Source organism: Protopterus annectens, chromosome 11.part0 (assembly GCF_019279795.1).
Source record: "Protopterus annectens isolate FY-2018-M chromosome 11.part0, PAN1.0, whole genome shotgun sequence".
Classification (NCBI taxonomy): Eukaryota; Metazoa; Chordata; order Ceratodontiformes; family Protopteridae; genus Protopterus; species Protopterus annectens.
Window position 1 is genome coordinate 1379487070 of NC_056745.1, and position 14759 is coordinate 1379501828.

Here is a 14759-nt window from a genome sequence, read left to right on the forward strand (position 1 = left end):
TCCATCGTTAACTCCTCCATGCTGCTTATCTCATATGTTGCGGATGGGGCGAGTAGAGCCGCAGGCACAGGCGTTGCCGTATGACGTCACACCTGGATGCGGCTGTGTAACTTTGCGGACCCTTTCAAGGCATCCTTTACCAATTCCCCCTTTGATGGATCATCCTTGTTTGGCCCTCAGGTGAAGGATACATTGACTAGGTGTGAGGTGGAAGGTAAGACTCTCTCTGCCGTGGGAGTCCGTTTTTCTACCCCTTCTAGGCCTTATCCCAAAGGTCAGAGGGGAGGAAAAATGTGGTTCCGCAAACAAACCCAGGGAGTGTCATCTGACGCACAAGGTTGATTCCCCTCTAGAGGCAGAGGGGGGAATAACAATAGACGCCGCCCTAGAGGCAGAGGAGGTCCGCAAAACCAGGGTAGCAGAGAAACTTTCTCTGATAAACCCTTTCAGCATCCCTGAGGAGCTGCTCGGCTGTCTACCTTCGGTGGCAGTTGGGGGAAGATTATCCCTGTACCCAAAAGCCTGGCTTTCCCTTACACAAGACAAATGGGTACAGTCGATCATATCCGAGGGTTACACAGTTCCCTTTATTCCCATTCCATCCCAACCCAAAGGATCCCTTCCAGACATTCCACCCAGTCTAAGGGAACAAGCAGCACTAGAAATTTCAAAGCTGCTATCAAAAAGAGCTATCCAGTCAGTCCCAGCAGACCAACAAGGATCCGGAATTTACTCCAAATTCTTTTTGGTACCAAAAAAAACAGAGGACTGGAGACCCATACTGGATCTCAGCAACTTAAACAAGTATGTCAGAAAAACAAAATTCCGGATGGTCACGCTACAGTCCATTCTACCCTTCTTGGGTCAGGACAATTGGATGTGCTCGATAGATCTTCAGGACGCGTACTACCATATCAAGATGAACAGACGCTCCAGGAGATTTCTTCGCTTCAGGCTGGGAGCCAGTCACTACCAGTTCAGTGCCCTGCCCTTTGGTCTCACTACAGCCCCCCCGAGTGTTTACCAAATGCATGGCAGTGGTCGCGGCTCACTTGAGACGTCAAGGATTCCAGGTGTTTCCATATTTAGACGACTGGCTCCTTACTGCCACCACCAGACATCAACTACTTCTATCCAAAGACTTCACTATCCAAACTTGCCAAGCTCTAGGCATTTCAATAAATTTCGAAAAATCTGCCTTGTCGCCTTGTCAATCTATTACCTTTATAGGTGCCACATTAGACACACTCAATCTTTCAGACAGACTTACAGAGCAGAGAGTGTCAGACATCCGCAAACAAGTTTACCTTCTCTTACAATGCAACAAAGTCAAAGCCAGACTAGTTTTGAAGGTATTAGGACTCATGGCAGCAGCTATCCCCCTTCTCCCCTTAACTCGCTTCCACATGAGGATCCTCCAATGGATGCTGTTTACTCAGTGGTCCTTCCAGCAGCTCCCGATGTCCCATACCATATTGATAACTTAATCATGCAAGAATCAACTGTCTTGGTGGATCACATCATCTCAGGTTCTCCGAGGAAGACCCTTCACTCACCCCCCCCCCCCAGTCACCATGTTGACAACAGACGCCTCCCTGATCGGGTGGGGGGGGGCATTATCAGGGCAGGACAGTCCAGGGCACGTGGCAACCATTCGAGTGCCACTTGCACATAAATGTCTTAGAGATGAGAGCAGTGCTTTTAGCGTTGCAAGCCCTTCACGACTCTCTTCCCACAGGGACTATTGCAATTCAGACGGGCAACATGTCCGTAGTGTGGTACATCAACAAACAAGGCGGAACCAGATCATACCCCTTATGTCGAGAGGCACTCAGACTTTGGCAATGGACGATCTCTTCTCAGCGTTTTCTGGTAGCAACGCACATTCCCGGGAAGTCCAATGTGATTGCAGACAAGTTGAGCAGGGCAATTCTCATGCCCCACGAGTGGTCTCTGAAGAAATCAGTACTGGAAGAAGTGTTCCAACGATGGGGCCAGCCTTGCTGCGATCTTTTTGCTACTCCCCAAAACAGCAAGTGTCACGACTTCTTCACTCTCTTCCCATTACCAGGCCATCCCACCAGAGACGCTCTAGTCCACGATTGGCCCCGGGGACTTCTGTATGCCTTTCCCCCTTTTCCACTGATAACTCAACTAATTCAGAAAGCCATCGCCTTGAGAGTGACAATGATCCTCATTGCCCCTTACTGGCCTCGACAGATATGGTTTCCGTTCCTTCATCGTTACCTTTTGGGGCAGCCTTGGCATCTGGACCCAGTGCCAGATCTATTGACCCACCAATCGGGCCAGCTGCACCAATCTCTTCATTCTCTCAACCTCACAGCGTGGTTTCTCCGATTCCGACCTTAACCAGGCTTCCCTTAATATCTCGCTCGGTCCAAGATATCTTGATAGCCTCTCATAAATCTTCTGCCCGGAAGATTTATAATAGCAAATGGAAACGCTTCTCCTTTTGGGCAACATCAAAAAATATAGATCCCTTCACTGCACCTATACAGTCTATTCTAGACTTTCTAGCAGAACTCTTTCATTTAGGCTCTTCTTCGTCTACCATTAGAGTTCAGTTGGCTGCTATATCTAATTATCATGTAGGTGTCTCGGAGTCTAGCATCATGGCTCACAAGCTCTGCAAAGCCTTTTTAAGGGGCATTTTTCTTCTCAAACCTCCAATCAAAGATCCCCCGCCTCAATGGGACTTGAACTTGGTTCTGGCATCCTTAATTCTTCCCCCTTTCGAACCAGCGGCTTCATGTTCTCTGAAGTTGCTTTCATGGAAGACACTTTTTCTAGTAGCCATAACTTCAGTGAGAAGGGTATCTGAACTCCATGCTCTGTGCAGTCGCCCTCCTTACTTAGTGTTTCACAAAGATAGGGTATACCTCCGTTCTAATCCATCCTTTTTACCTAAGGTTTCCTCTCAAACAAACCTAAACCAAACTATTGATCTCCCCGTCTTTTTCCCTAACTATTCCAACAGGTCGGAACAAAAGTTACATTTTCTGGATGTTCACCGCCAACTTAGATATTATTTAGACAGGACTAAACAATTCAGGAAATCTGATCAGCTTTTTCTATCATATGCGGAAGGGAAATTGGGCCTTCCAGTTACTAAAGTTTCCCTTTCTAGATGGCTCATCTCTATGATTACCTTCATCTATGAGATCAGGCATCAAAAACTACCTTCAAGACCTAGAGCTCATTCAACTAGGGCATTAGCTACATCCGTAGCTTTTCAGGACAGGCTGCCAATAGATTCCATTTGTGCAGCAGCCACTTGGGCTTCTCCTCATACCTTCATTTCACATTACAAATTGGACATGGTCTCCAGAAACCGTGCCAACTTTGGTTCCACTGTTCTCAAGAGTCTGTTCCGATAGGCCACCCGGGATAAGGTGCTAGGGACGCGGTCCCAACCAGCAAGAATGAAGGCGAGATAGACAACTTAACATTAAGAAGTTATGTACCTACCAATAACGTTCCATGTTAGTTGTCTTCTTCTCGCCTTCTTTCTTGCGTCCCACCCTCCTTCCCCCAAGCCTGGACAGACCGATAGGAATTCATTTTTGTGATCTTCCTCTGGAAGAGTTTCATTCCCACATGTTCTACCACGTCTATTTCCCCTTTTTGTTAGGTCTGGGATACCTTACACTCTGGTTTATATAGAGGTGGGTTACCCTTCTCCATGCTATGGCGACTAGAATTGCTTGGTCTAGCTATCAAACGAGATCGGAGTAGTTACCGCCTAGCATTGTGGGATATAGGGGAGCCTCAAGCCGGTGGAATTAGCTCTTGAGCTTTAGTATTGGCTGAGTCGGAGCCGAGGATCGGCTCCGAACCCATCCAGCAAGAAAGAAGGCGAGAAGAAGACAACTAACATGGAACGTTATGGTAGGTACATAACTTCTTATTTCCTCCTCACTATTCTAGACACCAAATGAATATCATTGGAGTAAATTAACATAACCCTTGCACTATTGGATTCCCAACTATTTCTAGCAAAACGTTCATTAACTATATTACTGGAATTGGAAAAATGAGGTCTAGCTTTCCCTTTTCTCATAGTATGTACTTGCTCGATAGATCCTGAAACCTCGTTAGATGAACAACCTCTATTAATAAGGTCACATTTCAAAGTCTCAAAAGCATTACCTAAGCTCTCATCAATGTGCAACCTAGGAGTCCGCAAACATTGTCCCTTGATTACAGTCTTAGACATGTCCCAGATGCATATTGGTACAGTGCAAAAGACTGTTTCGCCAGCAAGATTTCCTATATGAACTGGTGTTAATTGTACCATCACAATCCTTAGACAAATGTGCATGTAAAAATTCAATTTGTGCTTGTGATAAAGTCATGGAAAACTTCAAAAAATCAATATTACCTAGATAGTTTAAAAATTCATCTAACATCATCAAAGGCCCATCCCATAGCATAAACGCATCATCCACAAATTGGCTGTAATATTTAATATATTTATGTGTGTGTATATACATATATATATATGTATATATATATACATATATATATCTATATATATATATATATATATATACATATATATACACATATATATATATACATATATATATATATATATATATACATATATATATATATATATATATATACATATATATATATACATATATATGTATACATACATATATATACATACATATATATATATATGTATACATACATATATATATATATATATATATATATATATATATATATATATATATATATATATAGAATAAGAATGTTCTTTCAGCACATAATCCGCTTCCTACTGAGCCAGTATCAAGTTGGCGTACCTATTGGCACAAGCTGTGCCCATAGCTATGCCTAACTTTTGTAAACATTAATTGCCATCATAAAAAAATACAAACATGAAAAAAATCATTGGATTCAGGGCAGAGTGAGATGAAATCCTTTAATAATTTCAAACAACGTTCCAGGTACACAGAGTAAACTAAAGTCCTTTAATGATTCCAAGCAATTTCCAGGTAAGCATTGATAAAAGCACATTCGTATGAATAAAAATACAGGTTGAGGTGGCAACATATAATCCTTAGGACTGAGATAGTAGAACTAAATTGGATTTTATGATTCAGGGCCCATGTCATCCATGGGCTGGATGCCATAGCCTCTCTCAAACCCATACTCAAAGCTAAACATGAATCTATGTAGACTTAACTTCAGCATATTTTGGGCTGTATTATCTGATTACATCTATTTTGTATGTATATCTGCAGTTCTATATTCATACACACACACACATTGTTAATGTGACTTATATTAATGTGAATTTTTATTCATACTAATGTGTTTTTATCCATGCGTACATAGAAATTGCCTGGAATCATTAAAGGATTTTAGTTCACTTTGTGCACCTGGAAAATTGTTTGGAATTATTAAAGGATTTCAGATCACTCTGCCCTGGTTTCCAGTCTTTTCTTTTTTCATGTTGGACTCAGCTGGTGTATCACTAGATTTGCCTGCGTGCTGCGTAGCTCTCAACCTTCCATCTTTGAAGTGAGGAACACCAGCCCTCATAATGTGGAACAAATAGGCAAAATGTGGAATACATACTAACAGCTTATTAACAACTTCAACTAGGAAGGTCATAGGATGGTTAAAATATGCTGGTTTTACTTATAAAAAAAGATCTTGTAATGAGTTAATATGATTCTTTTCTATTTACCATCGATATCAGTTAAACAATTCCTAACACTGAATGTGTGACACAGCCTTTCAATGTGGAGCTTCGAGGATCATGAAGTTTTTTAGACCCCCAAATGAGGTACGTTCCTCTTAATGAGGTATACTTGAGAGGTATGGCGCCATGCTGGTTCATTCATCTTTTGTAATGTACAAACATCCATGGTTACCATATAGTATTCAGAAATTTGCTCAAAGAAGTTAATACAATTAGAGTGTATGCAAAAAAATGTTTAGTGTCTCTCAAAACAGCCGGTGCTGCAGTTAACACACTTTTTAATTGTTCTTCCACATAACATAGACAGTGGTTGTCTGAGCCAACCATGTCCAGAAACTATCAGATGCATCAGAGGCTAAAGATAAGTTGTCATGGATGTTAGGAAGACCATGTATTAAAGGAATAAGTGGGTTGGAGACATTTAAAAACTGTTAAAAGATCATAACTCAACAATCCAGTCATCAAATAATCATGCAGTATATCATGAAATTTATTCACAAGCTTATTAATCTCATATTTAGTGATCTTTCTGTAAGTATCAACAGCAGACAAAAAACACATTCATTCTAAGTAATCTGATTTGTCCATAATGACAATGGCCCCCTTATCACAGGGTGGGTTTGAATCGCTTCATTCATCTGTAATTCAACCAGGGGACTTCATTCCTCATTAAATTATAAAGCAATTTAGAATGTGGTGTGTGTAAAGTTTTATGTGCATCACATATTGCTTGGATAAAATGTATTTATTTTTGTCTGATGTTAAATGATTATTTGATGACTGGATTGTTGCTAGTGCGAAACTGACTTTAACTATGAACATTTCTTTTTTATTGTTCTACTCTTCAGTGTCATCCTTCAGAATGATTTTTCTTCAGACTGTTTCCTCTGTTGCTTTTCTAGTGTCACTGGATCTAAAGGATACCTACCTTCATATTCCTGTCCACCCGCTATTTAGGAAATTTTGTGTTTCTGTTTGTTCTGACATTTTCATTTTTCGGCTTTGCCCTTTGGCTTTTAACAGCACCAAGGGTGTTTACAAAATGCCTAGTTCTAATGGCTGCTTTTGGCTGGCTTCGAGGCATTCATATATTTCCCTAACTGCACACCCTCTTGCTTCAGGCCCCATCCCAAGCCAAGCTATTGCGGGATCTTCACTTTACCCAGCTTTTGTTACACAGCCTGGGGTTCACTGTCAACCTTCAGAAGTTGCTTCCATCTCAGGATCACATTTTTCTAGGCTGCAAGACCCAGACTTTTCCAGTGCTGGTCTCTCTTCCAGCCTCCAAGATTTTTTTTCCCCTTTCACAAATTTTCTTTTCCTGCTTCCCCTGTGCTGCCCTTCCAGACAGGGAGTTTCTCAGGGCTCTGGGGTTCGTGGCCTGTACCATCCCAATGCTTCCTTGGGCCAGGCTTTGTATGAGGAAGTTTGAGTGGTATCTAAAATCAGTTTTGGCTTCTGCACTGTCACCTGCTAGAGTATCTAGTTCCTCTTCTCCCTTGTCTCTAACTGGAATTTCAGTGGTGGATTCAGCAGATATGTCTCAGTCCAGGTGTTCCTTTCTAACCTCATCAGCCAACCCAGGAAGTCTTCATGGACACCTCAGAGCTGAGGTGAGGAAAATCTGTTCAGGCATCTTGAAGGTTCAGGGCCTTTGGCCCCCTTAGCAGAGGGCAAATCACATCAACCTCCGTGAAATGAGGGCTCTCATTTTGGTTCTTCAAGTTTTCCACTTGCTTTGATTTATGCAGACAACACCAAAGTCATGTGGTACATCAACAAACAAGGGGGCATGGGGTCTTACCACCTTTATGGACTACCATTCAAGCATTTGAAATAGCCATCAATTTCAGGTGACCCCCCCCCTACAGGCAGTCTATATAGCTTCAGAGCTAAGTCTTGTGGCAAATTGTCAGCTGGTCCAGGACACAGCCTTCAGAATGGATGCTTCACAGAGATGTGTCTGGATGTGGTTCATCAGTGAGGTATTCCTCAAGGGAATGTCTTTGCCCTCCCCTTCCTCAATTCTGTTCAAGATCTAAAGTCCTTTGAATTTCATGTCTACCTCTTGGAAGGGAATGTTCCTTTATGCATTTCCTCCCTTTCCTGTTCTTCCTAAGGTCCTTCAGAAGATCAAGAAGGGCTCAAAATCATGTTGGTGACTCCCTTTTTGGCCCAGACAGCACTGGTTCCCCTCTTATTCCATCTGGCTAGGAGCATTCATCACAAGTTACCTGACCGCATGGACCTTCTCACACAGGGCAAAGGTTCTGTTCTTCACCCTCATCTGTCCACACTTCAACTGACTCTTGAGTTTTGATTCCTTTCAAACACCAATTTTCTGAAGATGTGCTTAGGGTCCTGCAGGAGGCCAGGAAATCCAGTACCAGAAAAACATACATGTCTATGTGGAAGAAATTTTCCCTTTGGTGTCTTAAACATCACCAGGATCCCTTTTCAGTGGGGGTCCCCTTGTCTTTTTTTTTCATCCTGCTTGTGTGAACTGCTATGTGCTGGCTTGGCATATACGTCAGTCAAAGCTCTGTTGCCAGCAATCTCTGCCTGTCTGTGAATCCTCCTCTGGCCTCCTGATTTGAGGTCAGGCAATTTCTAAAAAGGTGTCCTTCATATCAGACCCCTAAGAAAGCTCATTCCTCCTCCATGGGAATCTTAATTTTGTCCTTCAAAAGCTGACTTGGAATTCCATTAGAGAATGCTGATGCTGCTGTGCAGTATTGCACCTGAAAGACTGTTTTATTGGTTGCTTTAATCTCCACTAGAAGTGTCTGAACTCCAGGTCTTGATGGCAGTCCCTCTTTGTTTTTTTTTTTTCATACAGACAAGATGGCTTTCCATATGAGTCCTCATTTTATGCCCAAGGTGGTTAATGAGCCTTAATCAGTCTATCCAGCTTCCTTCCTTTTTACCCTTCTCTGCTAGCAAGAAGGGTCTTCCTTGGCCTTGTGTAGACAGTCCAGTTATTTAGACAAAACAAAGGACTTTCATACATTTTTTCTTTGTTTCTTTTCATACCAAGACATGGGGTTTGGTAGTTTCTAAACAAACCATCTCCTCTTGAATTTCCAAACCTTTTTTGTTTTTTTCCATGGCAAACAGTTGCCTGGTTCTATTAGGGCTTGTTCTACTATGGTAGTGGCTTCCTTGGGTGCTTTTTTAAGGGTTTGGACACCAACTCCATCCTTGGAAGCTGCTACTTGGTATTCAGTTCACAAATTCACTAAACATTACAAATTGGATGTTATTTCCACAGCCAGGTTTTGCCAAGGCTGTCCTTCATGGATTTGTGGAGGGTTCCTCCTTGCCTTTATCTTCCTTACCTTCTCCAATAGTTTTGGTACTCACTCAGAGGTATTGAATACTGCAGCAGTGACATGGAAGGGACATAGCACAGTTGTGCACAATCTTACCATAACAGTAGATGTCTGCCTTTTCACTGTTGCAGTCTTCACTCCCCCTGCTCCCTGTTTTTTTCCCCTTTATTATGGGTGGTATTTTCTTTCTGACCAATAGGTGGTTCTTCTTTTTCTGGATGTACATGTTCTTCTGTGAGACTTCAGTTCTGGGTTGGGAGTGTTTGTACGTGACCTTCAAGTTCTGTGCTTGCAATGCTCCTAGGTAGTAAAGGCTTTGATATACTGGCCAGATGTTGGGTCATCTTTGACAGGGGATCCCAGAGGTGATGAATACTGCAACAGTTTAATGGAAATCAACTGTTATGGTAAGATTTTACATAACTGTACCTTCTTCAACAAGGGCTGACACAGACAACTTGTGTCAGAGCCATGGATTAAAATTAAATTTCCAGAAATGGGTAATAGTATCCTTTTGGAAATCACACCCCTAAGAGTCGACCCAGTAGTTGGTCACTTTGGGACATGCACACAAACTCCACATGGCTGCAATAGTGAGGAAATCATTTTATGTTGTGCAACTTATTTAAAAAAATGGCATCAAGGTCCAGGGAGATTATTGTTGCGTTGTATTTGGCACTCATCAGACCTATCATAGAGTACAATTCCCCATTTGGTATGTACCTAACCAGGCATATCCAACAATTGGAACATCCACAGAGGTTCCTCGCCATAAGAATACAGGGCTTAAACAATATGTCCTATGCAGACTACCTCAAAACCCTGTCCTCATATTCTGTCTCCTTTGGGCTTTTCAGGAGAGATCTATGCCCAGCACGCAAGGCATCATCAGACCCCACTATGATGGGCCTCCTGCATATCTGCAAAAAAAAAATGGCACCAAAACTACCTGTTCTAAAAACTTAGGACCTGATGGAGAGACAGGTATGTGTCCTGGTGACCACCCCCTTCTTTGGAACAGGTTCCCCATCCATATGAGTCAGAGTTACTGCCTAACCCAATTCAAGTGTAACTTGGACAGCTGGATGGGGAACAGGAAACTCACCCCTGGTTTGGCACCTGTCTCTCTAATGGACACAGGCAGGCTGTAAATGTTTCATCTCCCAGACCCCTGCTTGCAAATATTTAATCTCCTAAGCCCCTACTGTATACTACCAAGGGTACTAGAAATTGTCAGAGATTTGGAAGGCATGACTAGGCTTAAAAAGGCCTTAGTGGTTGTTGGCATAGGTTCATAAGTGTGTACTAGACTATTAATATCCATCTCCCAGGGGTAACCAGGTATTGCTTGTCATTCTACCCAGATATGATTTATTGTTACAGTGGCCCTCCCTGAAGAAGATAGTTTCAGGTATGTGCCATAACAGTACATCTTGCATGAGAGGTTACTGTAACAGTCAGGCTTCCCTCCTCTTCATTCCTGTCTTGAAAATGTTACATAGTGGCTATAATATTATAAGCTGAAAAAATATTTCTTAGTTTGGATTTTTTTTTAAACTAATAATTAGCTTTAATGTCAATACTGGTGTATTGCTTTCCATAATCAAAGCTGTCTCTTGAGTGCACCCTGGATTGAAGGGGGGAAAAAGGCAAAAAACAATTTTGCATTTTTATAGCAAAGGTATAGTATCTGGGTCAGCACCTCTGAAGGTGCAAGACCTGCACTGGTTCATACAGGGAAGAACCATTACCAAAAAAAATTAATTCAGGCAACAGGAAAGTAGAAGGTAAATAAAACCAAAGTATTATGATTTAGGGTTGCACTGACCTTTCCTTGTGGATCTTTTGTTGCTGTAAGTACCTTACACAGCTGTATTTTCTTCCATAATTCTAATGTGTCCTTCATAACCTAGGATAATGGGTGACAAATGCATCTTCCCTTTCATTGGAAAGGACCATTGATGTACGCACTCCATCCTTTCTCATTTCTCCCATATTTACTCAAAACATAATGGGAATTCACAATGCCTTCCACCTGCTAGTGTATATGAGAGTTACCACCAGAAAGTAGCTTAGTGAGCAGAAAGTCTTCACCATGGACTCCATTCCAGTGCCATTTCTCTTCCAAGAGATTGTTCCTGTATGTCCTGCTCTATCCTGCCTTTACCCCCCAAGATGGACACACCCTTCCTTCTTTGCCAAATTTATAATGAGCCAAAACCACTAATCGAACTCAAGATTTTCTGGGCGACGCAAAGGGCTTTATCCTTCTATGCCACAAAACTGGGTATGAATACTGAAGAGATTTTACTAAATGATAAAGCAACAGAATGGTGACATTCTAATGGTCAGGGCTTGCATCAGAAGGCCATCTCAGAGTTTACATTTATGATGAGCACTCGTAAGTCAGTACTTTTCACTGTGCTTAATGAGAAAACTGTATTTCAGTTGTCTCATATTGTTGCAGTGATTTTTAAATTGTTGTGTTAAGGCTTTTACATCTTCCCTTGTCTTTTTTTTTATTCATTAGTTAAGTGAACTGGTCCTAATAAAATAATTTTTAGCCACAATGCTGGTCACAAGGACAAGGGTAAATACACGTGTATATATTGTTTGTGTGCGTGTGTGTGTATAGAATAATGTAGCCAGTCCATCAGAATGGATTTTAGATGGTTGGATGAGGTGTACCTGCAGAATTTCCACTCAGATGCAAATAGAACATGGAGGCAGCATGCATACATTGACCTGTGGTCAGGAGTGAACCATGGACAGTGGAGTTCTGAGGCAGAGGTCTTGGCAGTAAGCCTTCATGTTATTCACTAAAGTATGAATGTTTTCATACTAGATCCTAGAGCTACCTCTAGCAGATAACAGATAATTATGATTCTACTAATGTTGCTATGATTAAGAAGATGACTTGATTGTAAACCTTTGTGAAGCTCTTCTCCGTGGGCCTTTAATGAAAAAGGGGCTTTGCCAGCTTGGTAAATAAATGCAAATAAACTTTGAGTGAAAGGAAAAAACAAAAACTACAATTCACATTAAAATATATACTTGTTTAACTGGATAAGTGCTGAGTGAAAACGTATTAATTTGTGGATTAATTTTATAAACAGTATCTCGTTGCTAACTAATGTCCTTTATTGCTTCTGATCTCTCTGCAGCTTATTGTTATCCCATCACCATGTTGTCAAGGACAATGAACCCTTATACCAGTGAAGTACTAGAGTATGTATCCTTTATCATGATGTGTGTATAACCCTCAGAATAATGTGTTTTATATAGTCAGTCTTCTGTATATGTTGATTAGTTTAGAGGCATCATGACAGTAGCAGTGGAGTGGATTAGAATTTGAAATCCTCATTATAACAGGAGCTATAATAATACTTCAGTATTGCTTGCAAGGTTGTGTGTTCATTTCCACTGCTGCAGTAGCCCTTAACTCACTCAAGCATATAACACCTTTTTGTATACTTCCAGTTCATACCCATACCTCCTTATGGTGTTCAGAACTTTTTTGGATCTAGTTTCTCTAACAATTAATAATAGACAGTGTTAGAAAGGGCAAGGAGTTATTAAAACAACACTGTTAGTCTAGGATGCTCTGCAGTTGCTTCAGTGGAGAAATTAATCTGCCATTTTTTTCATATTTATGTTCATGTATTTTCATAACTGAGAGACCTACATTTAATTGAGGTACATGGTGTGAATCACCAACGTGGGAAACAGGACAGTTCTCTGTAAGTGCTGGTTTATGTCACACTACTGGAAGTATTGCTACTTGTTTGCTAGTAATTATGAAAATAAGCAACATTTCCATGTGTACTTCAAAAATCAAACGACTTACAAACTGTTGCGTGACATCAGGTGAAACCTTAGATGATGATGAAGAAAACTGTCTTTGGTGTTTGCACTTTAAGTTGCACGTCTTGAGACATCTAGTATTTGTATTAATTATACATACATTTTCATATTTCTGTAAATATTTCAAATGTACATTTATACAGGAATTTCTTGTCGTGAAAAGTTGTCTGGTTAACAAAAATGTTCTAAAAATATGTCTAGATTGTATAGTTTTCAAGATATGAACATTTTATTATTTAGAAAAGCATACTTTAGGGGTTGTGTGCATTATAATTTATTACATTTATGGAATACTATGAATGAACTATTATCACTGCACTGCAAGGAATACTCACTGACAACATTGCTATTTGTACAGATGTTTTTATTCGCAAAATAATTTACATGTGATTATTTTGTGTTTAAGTTTACATTTGTTTATCTTGTGCTTTTGAAATTTATTTTTCAAAAAAAAAAATGCTTTGAGATACAAGATGTGTGTAGTCTTCTAGAAGTGTGACATTCCTCACCACATAGGTGTTAACAAGTTAAACTATATGGGTTCTTTTCTGACTACTCCGACTGCTGAGTGGCTAATCCCAAGGAGGGAATTCAACCAGATTGATGCTTTCTTCAGCACTTTCTTATTCTCAAGAAGCATTTCTTGGGTGTCACAGGAGAGGAAGTTGGTTAGCAGCTTCACTTCTGGCAGATAAGTCTCTGAGGAACCCCTCCACTCAGAAATTATTGCCCTCTTAGGAAAAATGTAATTTTATCTATTTTTATTTATTTATTTTTTTTTGACTAAAAGCACTATTTCCACTTTAAGAAACCCAGTATTTTTCAGTTAGGGACTGATTTTTAGCTTAGGTGTGTTTAAGGTATTTTGGTCCAATTTTGTGGAAAATTGTGTACTACCTGTATAAACTTTGAATGTTGTGGGACATACAAATTTATGGATGAATAGATGGGAACTATGCATCAGTGTAAAGCATATGCTCACTTTGTAACAATCTATCTGCCATTTTGATTTTGTCAGTAGTGTGTGTGTGTGTGTGTGTGTGTGTGTGTGTGTGTGTGTGTGTGTGTGTGTGTGTGTGTGTGTGAACGTACTGATGGGAATTCTGTTTCTCTCTTTATAAATTAAGAGACTAGGGAAAATGTTGCTTGTATAAGTGTGCTGCTTGTGAACACAGTGACAGATTACCTTCTTACTCACTCCAGTTGTGCATTGTGCTGTTGGTGCTGCTTCTCTGGTTACAGCATGGATTCTCACTCCATTATGGCTGGCTTTTCACCTGCAGTACCTAAAAAGACAAAACCAAGGAGTCCTTGGCTGCTGTTATGGACCCTGTCCACAATCAGCTGAGGATGGGTGAAACTGTAATGGTCAGTGTCTTTCAACTGACCACTCACATCTCCTGCTTCCTCTATTGTGCTCTTTGCTGGCATGATCCAGGAGATAGCTTTATCCCATTAGGTTTTTCCAGTGTCTGATACTGGCATGAGAACTGTCTTCTCTGGACCTGAGCGAGATAGTGGGAGATTCTTGCTGGTGTTAACTGGGGCAAGAGACTATTGGACCAGGCAAGTATCCCTTCTTTAATTTTCCTCTTCTGTTGGAACTTTTATTGAGGAAAAAAAAAACATTAAACATTGTTCTTCTGAAGTAGTTATTACTGTTAATAAAAAATAGTTTTTCTGAAAAAGCTGTTACTGCTAAAGCATGAGTTCCATACCGTGGTTAGAAAGGTATTGCAGGCAATAAATCCCAATATGCCGAAGCATTTACAGGTGTGCATTCCCTGCAAGGTTATTTCTGAGGAAACTGGGTCTGATGA

At 40.7% G+C, this 14759-nt stretch overlaps 1 protein-coding gene across 1 annotated transcript in view; it reads left to right on the forward strand.

Moving 5' to 3' along the window:
• CEP41 (centrosomal protein 41) overlaps window positions 1-14759 on the forward strand; it is a 1035505-nt gene that overhangs the window by 646572 nt on the left and 374174 nt on the right. Inside the window, exon 6 of the mRNA XM_044088672.1 lies at window positions 12240-12307. Coding sequence (XP_043944607.1) covers window positions 12240-12307 — 68 coding nt within the window. The remainder of the gene's footprint in view (window positions 1-12239; window positions 12308-14759) is intronic.